We start from the raw sequence: 11,387 nt of genomic DNA, 5'->3' as shown, positions 1-11,387 counted from the left end.
TATCAGAGAATCTCTGGTCAAAGTGGTAAGTGTTGGATCCTTTGGCATGGTTGTTATTAATTATGGTAACTAATATTTATAAAGTACTTATTATGTGCTTTATTAGTATTATCTTACTAGATCCTCACAATAGCCTTGGGAGTATTATTATCCTCATTTGTAAAATGAGGAAACGGAGGAAAACAGAAGGTAAATGCCTTGCCTAGGGTCATGTAACTATTAATATGTGAGGTTGAATTTGAACTAAGTTCTTTCTGACTCCAAGCCTGGCATTTTATCCACTGTATCATCAACTAGCCCAAATTCAATACTTATTCTTAGGCAAATTCAAGATGAGAGTTATTATTTGAGATGTGACAGTTATAGAATCATATACTTTCTCTTATCTTTCAACATGGAATGAAGAGTAAAAGAGAAAAAAGAAAGGCAGAAGATAGAAGATATCTACTGTTCCCAATGTCATGAAATTATTGATTTTTTTAGATTGAATTTGTAATTTCATTGGTAAAGAGAACTTCTGATGAATAAAACTCTACCAATGCAGATCAAAAAAGTCTTAGCATATCCCACAGTCAGTATATGTTTTAGGCAGGACTTGAACCAGGGTCTTCCCAACTCCAAGGGCAAAGAAATAGCTTATTGTTATATAATATTTTTATTTCTCAAACACTGTATTTATTACCTTATTTTCCCATACCATAACTTTGATTTATAGACAGACTAATAAATATTATTCTTTCTATATTACAAATGCAATATTCAAGGCCATGAGAATTTAAATAACTTCCTAAAATTATAGAATTTAAGAGAAGGTCCTGAATGAGCTTTTAGATCTTCAGTTGCCTATTGTATTGTTCTTTCCATTAAACACTTTCTTTTCTCTTGATGTGACTTAGAGTGAAAGCTTCTGTTGTTGCTGTGATTGCAAGTATGAATTGACCTGAACTACAGGTAGTTTCTCTCTGGTCCTTTTGTGCAAATGATGAGCACCTGACTGATTCTAATCTGGCCCTCATTATCCCAGGCCTGAAGAACCAATGATTCTACTCTCAAATCTTATTTTGATTCAAACCTCCCCTTTCCATTCCAGTGGTTACCACAAAAGTTCAGATTCTTAGTTGTTGCCTGTTTTGGCTAGTTCAGTAGCTTTCTATTCACTCTCTTTACCATCATTTCCCTTCTTTACCATATCGCACCCCCCCCCCCCAATTTTCCTCCGGGCCTTTACTCTTACTATTATTCTAAATCTGTAAATTGCTTTATGAAATACTGCCCATTTTTTCAATCTTTCTTCACTGATTCCCCAAACAGAAAATGAATTCTTCTGCCTCCAGACTCTCATAACATTTTGTACTTTTCCTAAACATCTATTATCTTCTACTATAATATTTTTGTGTTTATATCAGTTATTGAAGTCAGAGAATGCATCTCATTCCTTTTTTTATTCCCCTCAGTGATTAGCATATAATTGCTCCATAAATATTGGTTGAAAAGCAGATAGCATAAGGGTTGGAAATAATTTTCACTTATCTTCTTTCCCTTCTTTCCTCCCTGTTAACTTATTTAAGGCATTTTTCATGTCCTCATTCCTCAAGGTATAAATGATAGGATTCAGAAGTGGGGTGACAGCTGTGAAAAACACAGACACCACTTTGTCCTCAGGAAGGCTGGTGGAAGGGCGGGAATAGATGAAGATGCAGTGCCCCAAGAAAAGCGTAACGACTGTGAGGTGGGCTGCACAGGTTGACAGGGCCTTGCGCCTGCCTGATGAGATCCGCTTTCTTAGCGATACCAGTATGACAGCATAGGAGACCACCAGTACGATGAAGCAGACCACAGAGATCAACCCACTGTTAGAGACAATGAGGATCTCAATGATTCGAGTATCTGTGCAGGCCAGTTTGATAACCTGGGGCACATCACAGAAGAAGTTATCAATCTCATCAGGACCACAGTAGGGCAGCCTGATGGTAAGGGAGGTCAAGGCCACTGAGTGAATTGTTCCTCCAATCCAGAGTGCTGCAGCCAGTAGTACACATACCTTCCAGTTCATCACTGTCATATAGTGCAAAGGATTGCAGATGGCCACGTAGCGATCATAGGCCATGACTGTGAGGAGAAAAATTTCAGTGCAGGCAAAGAGATGCAAGAAAAACATCTGAACCACACAAGCATCAAAGGAGATTAGCTTCTCTTCAGACCAGGTGTCTACTAGCATCTTGGGGACTGTGACAGTGGAGTGGCAGACATCAATGAAGGACAAGTTGCTAAGGAAGAAATACATGGGAGTGTGGAGTCGGCGATCATAGATGATAGTGATGACAATGAGGATGTTACCCATCAGAGTCAGGATATAGAAAATGAGAAACACTGCAAATACAGTCATCTGTATTTTCTCGTTGGTGGACAGACCTCGCAACCGGAAATAACTCACTGAAGTTTGATTAGGCAGGATAGCCTCTTCCATTCTATTTTATGTGTCAATCTGTCAAAATTAAGAACCTGCTATCATTGTTTGTATTTTTGAGATGTAAATACATACTTTATATTGTTACCTTATTTCAATTGTATCTATGTAAATATAATATATATATATGTGTGTGTGTGTGTGTGTGTGTGTGTGTGTGTGTGTGTGTGTGTGTGTATGTGTGTGTGTGTGTATATATAGTGAGGCATCATATTGCTTAATTATGTTGTAAACCTTGCAGGGGAGGAACAGATAAAACTTTACAATACAACTGCATCTCTCTGCCTACAGATCCTATTCCCATCTTCCTTCCATCAATTCATCCTTCACAGTATTGATGAAACAATCTTCTTATGGCACAGGTTTGATCACATAATTTCTCTATTCAAAAATCATCAGTGGTTTCCAATTGCTAGTAGTTAACACATAAATTTTTTAATTTAGCAGGGCATTTAAGTCCCTCAACAATTTGGTTCTTATTTCATGTAATTCGGTTTCAATCAAGGTGAACTCTTAGTTATTCCCCAAAATCAACCTACTGCCTCCTGTCCTTGTGCATTTATGTGGGATGTTTCTCATGCCCAGAATGCATTCCTTCCTCCAGTGTTCCTAGAAAACTGTTTGAATTTTTCCTTTTGCCCACATCACATCCTACTTTGTGCTATACTTCTCTGTTTACACATCATATGATCCTTAATAGATTCTAAGTTCCTAGAAAACTAAGACTGTGCTGTTTTCCTTGGCATGTTTAATGGAATATTATACTTTGGATAGATTTCATTTATTCAAGAATTTGTGATTTGGCTGGTATGAATAGTTTCTTTACTGATAAAAGCCTTAGAAAAGTCACTTAAAAGTCACCTTTTGGGCCTCAGTTTCCTCATTTGTAAAATGAAGGATTTGGACTAGTTGACTTTTAAGGTCTCTTTAAGTTCTTGATCTATAATCCTATAATCTTATCAGATCACATCCCCTCTACAATTTAGTAGATGATCTTTGAGATTTGCTTTGGCTGAACATTTATTACCTCATGGCTAATGTGTATTTAATCTTTCTGACTTTAGCTAGACAGGACCTTGAAGAATGGATGTATGATCCATCACCAGGCTCAAACTTGAAGCCTTCCTCAGTTCATTAGCACCTCTCAGATAAGAGGTCTATTGTTCAACCTTCAAGAAATTAGTTGCATCCATTCTAAAATGAGAATGCAGGACTTTAGGAGAGGGTAGACATGTAAGAAATGTTTTTTTAATTGACTTGACATAATATTAACCCAATACTGGTTTGATTGAGGAAAGGATTAATATTGAGAAGTAATTAAAGAGAGAAATCACAAGGAAACTCAATAGGGAGCGTATAGAAAAATACACTTAGGATAGCAGAACATTAAAATCAGTAGTAACCTTAGGTATCTTTAATGTAAGCCTCTCCGATTATAGAGGGGAAAACTAACACTCTGAAGGGGAAGCGATTTGTCTATTAATTAGTGCAAGAACAATGACTAAAATGCATTAAGCAAGAAAAGCTTGTAAATACAAAAGAAATTCAAGAGTCATATTCATTGACTGAGAAATAGGACAGATTAGAAGCACATTTGTGATACAGGGTGTTTATATTTGAGATCTTCCCATTTCTCCCTTTTCCAGGTAACTTCCAGATCTCCATCTCTGTTCTTCCTCTTCCCCCTTTACTTTTATTTCATGCTGCTTGGTGAATTGTATTGCATTAGAAAGAAAGAAAGAATATCCATATACTTAAAGACTTAATCTCCAATAAAGATCAAACAGGAAGTGTGGATAGTGATGATGAATGTCATAAACTTTTACAAGGAATGCTTGAATGATGTTTTCATATCAGCAAGAACCATCTCGGTAACAAGATTCTATAATCAAGTGGTGAATGTCTTCCTTCCCTGTCATTTCAGGCTGTGTGACCGTTCAAATAGTGTTGTTTGGAAGAACAAATAATATTTCTGGTGCCCCTTAGGAAGCCTCTCACTTGATCAACTGGAGTGTTTGCACTTGGGCATAGAACAAGCCTTAGAATGATTCCCCAATATAGTAATTACTTGAAAAATCCTCTTTTTTTTCTGTTTGCCCAGGAAACCCCAAAATGATGTCATGAAGAGTGGGATATGAATGAAACAACTGAACAACAAAAATCTTTTTTTTTTGTATAGCTAGGTCAGTACTTGGCATATAGTAGACACTTAATAAATGTGCATTAAATTGAATTTATACACTACACTCAAAGTCCATGAATATATATTAACTCACTTCAATTAATTCAGTAAGAAGTTGTTATTAAATACCTACCTATATAAGTACCTATGTTTAAGATATTGTGTAAGAATGAACAGTGGATAAAAGAAAAAAATTGAACTAGTCCCTATACTCAAGTAACTATATTCTTCCAAGAGGGAAGTGACATATACATAGGTAAGTATAAAAATTGATGTGATGATGGTAAAAGAGAGATCCAGACCAAAAAAAAATCCAGGAGTATATAAAGAAGGAGTGAATACTTTCAGCTTGCTAGGAAGGTGTAGGTGGGCTTCACAGACCATACTCCCACCTTCATGCTTTATGCCCTGACTCCTTTATGATGTCCAAAGACCTTTTTTCTTTCTTGAGCACAGATAAAACTTTTGCCAAGAAATTAAGAAAGTGACTGGGACAATGAATGAATAATTCTCTTAAATTGCCTTGCTAAAACATTGCTTCTTTTCAAGAATTTTGTGGTCCAACCAAACTACACCTCAAGAATGACCCAAATTCCTTATGAATGACATGTCATCTGCCATCCCCAAACACTTGCTTTCCCTCATGCGTGAAATGCAATGTCCACTTCCCTTCTTAGAATTCCTTGTTTCCTTGAAAACTCTTCCCAAATGACACTTTCTACATGAAGTTTTCCCTTTTCCTCCCAATTTCTAGTGCCCTCTCCCTCCTTGTCTTTATTTTGTATATGCTTTTTAAATACTTATTGATATTGTACATTTTGTATATATATATATATATTATGTATTTGCTAATTTATCCTATTGTTATCGCCTTTCATCAGTGAGAATGTAAGCTTCTTGAAGATAGGAAGGGGAAGGGTTTAACTTTTTACTTTGTATCCTCAGAGCCTAGCATAAAATTGATAATATATACTTATTAGTTCATTAAAAGGGTGGGAGAATGTGATGGAGGGTTTAACGGAGAAAAGTTTTTTTTCAAGGTGAGTAGGGTTTAGAACTGGAACAAACTTTAGAAATTATCTCCTTCGACCACTCATTTTACAGACAAAGAAACTGAAATCCAGAGAGGTAATATGACTGGTCAAAAGTCACACCTCTGCTTAGTTAGTGCCAGAAAGATTTGAGCTGAATTCTCATGATTCTTACTCCATTGTATTTTATCTGCTTTGGTGTACATTAGGGTCAGATTGTCTCCTTCCAAGTTAGAAAGGGAGGATGAATCCTCCTGACATTTGTTTTAATAGGTCATTCTCCAATTCTCCTTCATTCTGGAGCTGCAAATAATGCCTACTTATTTTTTTTCTTTCTTAATTAACTGAGATGAAGAATTTGAAAGCTCGATTAAATCTTGAGGACAACCCAATTCAACTTCCTCATTTTCTTTATCAAGAGAACTGAGAGACAGATAATTTAAATCACTTTCCCAGGGTCATACCTTTAGTGAAAGATTGAGAAAAGAACCAACTCAGTGGACATCACATTCCACAATGAAAAATAGAAGAATTGTACCAAAGATAGATGAACTGGTAAAGGATTAAAGGTTATTTTTTTGCAATATTCCTCTCCCCTGTGGTTGCTATCATCTTTCAGTGCCCAGACAATTGCATTAGTTTTTTCTTTTTTGACTCACATTCCTTATTATGAGAGTATACACTTTGTGACATCTCATCTATGATAATCTGCTCATCTATGATAATCCATGCCATGATTTTCCACCACCCATCTATACATCTTCTGAGCTACTGAAACTTTCTTGTTTTAGATTCCATTTCTTCAGGACTAGAATCTCCAAATAATCTAATGAATCTGTACAATTAAAAGAATAGATAAATAGTAGAGATCTTTCCTCTACCCTCTCACACTCGTTTATTGGTGACATTAACTAATGCAACTTCTAGAGAAGATTCTTTTTTAAAATTTTTATTTATTTAAGGCAATGGGGTTAAGTGACTTGCCCAAGGTCACACAGTTAGGCAATTATTAAATGCCTGAGGTTGGATTTGAACTCAGATTCTCCCTGTTCCAGGGCCAGTGCTGTATCCACTGTACCACCTAGCTGCCCCCTAGAGACAACCTTTTTAATGTCCAAAGTAGTGAAGAAACTCAATTGGTGGAGTTTTTAGGCAAGGTGGAATGGAACTACATTAATGTCATATGATAATCAAAGGAACTAATGTTACTTCATCTGGAGACAGCATTTGTGTTTGTGTGTGTGTGTGTGTGTGTGTGTGTGTGTGTGTGTGTGTCTGTGTCTGTGTCTGTGTCTGTGTCTGTGTCTGTGTGTGGTGATAATAGTCTTCAAGCATTTGAAGAATATCATATAATAAAGGCATTATTTTTATTTGGTGTGACTTCAAGTGAATGAATAAGAATCAATGGGTAAAAGTTACAGGGAGACATTTAGCTTTATAAAGAATATTCTAAGAATTTGTATTGTTAAAAAAATGGAATGAGTTGCTTTGAAAAGTAGTGAAGTCATTCATTACTCTGAGGAGTGATCTGAGCCTTCAGCTGTATTCCAGAGATGGAGGAGAATATTCACAGGGATCATTACTGTGAGTGTTTACATTTTCATGTAATTTTTGATTTTGGTGGGTAGGGAGGAGAAACTGCTGCACTTTGTCCTTTGGTTTGCCAGGAAAGGAAATGAAGGAGAGTGAATTGCCAAAAAAAAGTATTGAGTTCCCTGATCCCAAGGGTATATAAGGAGAGGCAGGAGGGGATTTCTGCTTTTAACAGGGTTTGGACTATTTGACCCTTGAGAACCTTTCTAAGGTTGAGAACTTGGGGGGTAGAAATCACCTTTCAGTTACATTTAGATTGTATCCCCTTACTCTGACTCTGTGTAGGTCTGATCTTGGTATGTATTCTCATTTTGAGAATTCAGAGTCAGAAGGAGGTGGGTTTACATCTTTGTCCTGGCTCTTACTATCTGTGGGATCCTGAATAGCTTCTCAATATCTTGGTTTCCTCATCTGCAAAATGAGAATGTTGAATTAGATATGTCCAAGGTTTCATTCAGTTCTAAATCTATGATACTAAGGCAGTACTGCATTTCATAGTTCAAAATTATCTTTAGAGCCCAGATTTTAAACACCTTTTTCAAACAAAGAAACAGCCATTTGTACCTGCTTTCCTTAAAATCTTTTAAACTCTAATGGTGTGGCTGCAAAGTTGAAACCCTAAACAGCTGACCATATAACCTCAGGGGTAGATTCTGGAACTTATTTTCATCTAATATTGCTTTGCAAGGTCATAGACGGATGAATCAATTGACAAATCAGGCAGAAATTCAGTTTGATAAAATTATAAATATAAAATTATATTTATAAATATAAAATGATAAAATTATGGTGTTGGAAGGTAGTTATGAGATCATCTAGTTCAATTTCATCATTTTAGAGGTAGGGAAACTGAACCATAGAAAAGGATTTTAATCTACCCAAGGTCCTGCAGTGGGCTGGTTACACAGCTGGGATTCAAACTTTGGTCCCCTTACCCCTGGAACAATATGACTACATTCTTAGTAGTCTTTTTCATCATTTTTCTTTCCCCTTCTACCATCTAACTCCATCCCTACTCCAGTGCTTGGGTAAATAGTTATTCATCCAACTACAATAGATATTTGGTGTTAGTTTATATTGAGAACCTACTGATGAAATGTTAGAAATAAAGTAAAAAAAAAACTGCTTAAGAGTAAAAAAGAGAATAAAGTTTACTGCATGGTGAAACTTACCTTCTATTGTTTCTCGTGTTCCAAATGATTCCACCTTTGGGTAGTTGGCTGGTCAATCCTGTAGCAAGATCATCTTGCATTGAGTGGTTTTGATACTTTGAATAATTGACTCTTTTTTACTATACCTTAATTTCCTTAACTGTAAAATGAGAAAGCAGGGGTAGAAAATCCTTAAGGCTCATTTCTGCTCTAATACTTCATGGTTCTGTGATTCGAATCTATGTTTAATTTAGTTTCTCCTTAGGAGAGATGAAAAACACAATTTCCTTGTGCCTTTTTTCAAGTGGATTTTTTAAATTACTGATGCATTACTGTAGAGAACATTTGCTAAAATCCTCTATTAAAAGAAGCTATTAAAATTTTACATGAGTTCTTTAGTATTTCTGAAAAATTTCTCTCTCTCTCTCTCTCTCTCTGTATATATATATATATATATATATATATATATATATATATATATATATTCCAGTATTTTCAAGGTGTATTTTACACCCTTTCAGACAGAAATGATGAAAAGAATGAAGTAAAATAGCAAAGTACTAGATGTTTATCTTAACATAATATTTGTGTTTTAAATACATTGCATTATCTTAATTTTCTAAGGAGTAGATAGAAGACAAAACTCCAGTTCCTTTAGAGTACTCTGGAAATTGTTTACTGCTAATTTCTGAATGGATTTTTCCTCTCAAAGTTAAATAGGAAATTGGAATTTTGAAGAGGGGAGAAAGAAGAATAGAAAGAGAGGGAGAGAGGGGAGAAAGGGTCTTCACTCTCTAGTACTTCCAAACTCCTCTATCAACTACTATTCTCACTGTTCTTCTATTTATAGCCTTTTTTAGCCTTGGGAAATCCTTGGAGATGAGATCAGTTAGTGCTGGTTACTGATTAAATAAAGTGGATGCAACAAGGACTTAGGTTGCACCATTGATTGTAAAGGAAATTATTAAGAAAATTTTTAAGAGTTTTTGATAGTTTTGTTGCTTCCCCCATTTGATTGTGAGTTCCTCAAGGGCAGATTGTTCTTTTGTCTTTCATTATATTTCCAATGTGGCATATTGCAAGCACTTAATAAATACTTATTGAGAATTCAGACTATATCTACAGGAGTAGATGGCATTGAAAATTACAGCAATTATTTAGATGATGAAAAAAAGAAGTTGTTTTTATCTAATCCAGTTAGATATTTTAGACAAAAATGCATATTGTGTGTCTGACTTATTTAGAAAATATCCTTAAATCTCTAATGTTCTTTTTTGACTTATCTGTTTCCCTAAAGACTAAATCACCAGATGGAAAGAAAAATTAAGTCCAAATTTAAAAGCTAAGGAATGAAATTCTTCATAATTACATTCTAATGACTATGAAATTAAGAAGGCCTGGTTTAGGACCAATTCAATTTAATTCATCATTTATTAATAACCTACTGTGTGCAGAATTGGGCAGCTAGGTGGGACAGTGGATAGACTGCCAGATCTGGAATCAGGAAGGCCAATATTCCTGTGTTCAAATCCAGCCTCAAACACTTATTTATAATGTGACCCTGGGTGAGCCACTTAACCCTATGAAGAGCTAGAGAATCAAATGACAAACAACTCCAGGAACTTGCCAAGAAAATCCACAGAGGGGAAACTAAGGCAAACAGAGATTAAATGAATTGCCTAGGATTACATGGCTAGCAAATTATCATGATCTAATGAAAAATAAGACATATAGATAGATAAGTAAAAAACAGAATAATACATAACAGTCTTAAAGAGTCATTGCTATCATTTAGAAACTTAGAGCTTTTGGAACTCATCCACTACTATTTGACTAGTATGGAAGATCAACACAGTTATTTTGGCTCTTAATAGAAGTATTTTCATAGCATGACATAGTGATATTTTGTTAGATTTATTATCCTAACTTATTCAACTATTTCCTAGTCACTGGGAATCTAACTTGTAACAAGGCTTTTTGCTCTTGTATACTTTTACTGTGAGAATTTTTTGGGGGGAGGGGAGTATTAAGTTTTTTTTCCCTTCTGTTTTGTCAGTAATCTCTTTAGGATAAGATTCTAATCTTGGTACTACTGGATCAAAGAATGTGAACATCAAAAACTCACATGATTTAATTTCTCTATTGTTTTTCATAAAATAAAAGGAAGACAAATTTGAGGAAGCTCAGTAATTCATTGAGTTGAGTACTGGGTCTGGAATAAGGAAGATCTGAGTTCAAATATGTCCTTAGACATCAGTTACTTAACCTTTTTTTTGCCTTAATATAATGGAGAAGAAAATGGCAAACCATTCTAGTAACTTTACCAATATAACTTCATGGATAGTAAATGGTGTGTTATGGATCATGGGGTCACAAAGAGTCAGACATGACAATGATTGAACAATAGCAACAGACTCTGAAGAAGCCACAATTTTAAAAGAAATTATTAAACAGATAGTTCATGAGAACATACAAAAGAAGGAATTGACTAGTAGGAGCTAGAATGGGTTTAGGGATAACTCATTGTGTAAAACTTGCTTCATTTCCTTTTTTATCTTTTTAATGAATGAAATAGGAATTTCTAATGAATTATGTGTAGAGAAAATAGAAATATATGGATTAGAAAATATTATAATTATATGATTTCACAGTTGAATGTTTTGATTAATAGATCACCTTCAAGGTAGATGAAGATATTTTCTAGGTTGCAGTAGAATTATGTCTGTGGTTCTGTTTTTCTTCAACATTTTCTTCTTCATTGGTTTGGATGAAGATGTTGATGCCACAATTATCTACTTTTCAGGTGATTCAGAACTGGATTAGATAATAGCATCTAAAATTAGATTTTAAAATTATTTCTTTAAATAGGGAAGAAGAGTTGAAATCATCAAAATGAAATTTAATGGAATTTTAAAATTATAAATTCTTTTACTAAGATTAGCCAATGCCCCCAAATTATGTAA

General features: G+C 34.9%; 1 protein-coding gene across 1 annotated transcript; it reads right to left on the bottom strand.

Moving 5' to 3' along the window:
* Nucleotides 1-1,522: 1,522 nt before the first annotated feature.
* Nucleotides 1,523-2,467, bottom strand: LOC141520130 (olfactory receptor 4E1). Its single transcript, XM_074231959.1, has one exon. It carries the CDS (start codon nt 2,465-2,467, stop codon nt 1,523-1,525), a length of 945 nt encoding a protein of 314 aa, XP_074088060.1.
* Between the last annotated feature and the right edge of the window lie 8,920 nt (nt 2,468-11,387).

Source organism: Macrotis lagotis, chromosome 4, assembly GCF_037893015.1.
Source record: "Macrotis lagotis isolate mMagLag1 chromosome 4, bilby.v1.9.chrom.fasta, whole genome shotgun sequence".
Taxonomy (NCBI): Eukaryota; Metazoa; Chordata; class Mammalia; order Peramelemorphia; family Peramelidae; genus Macrotis; species Macrotis lagotis.
This window is presented reverse-complemented; position numbering and strand designations above follow the sequence as displayed.

What these genes read in the sequence shown, in the direction of transcription:
- LOC141520130 (XM_074231959.1), bottom strand. Translation starts at nt 2,467, where the DNA reads ATGGAAGAGGCTATCCTGCCTAATCAAACTTCAGTGAGTTATTTCCGG.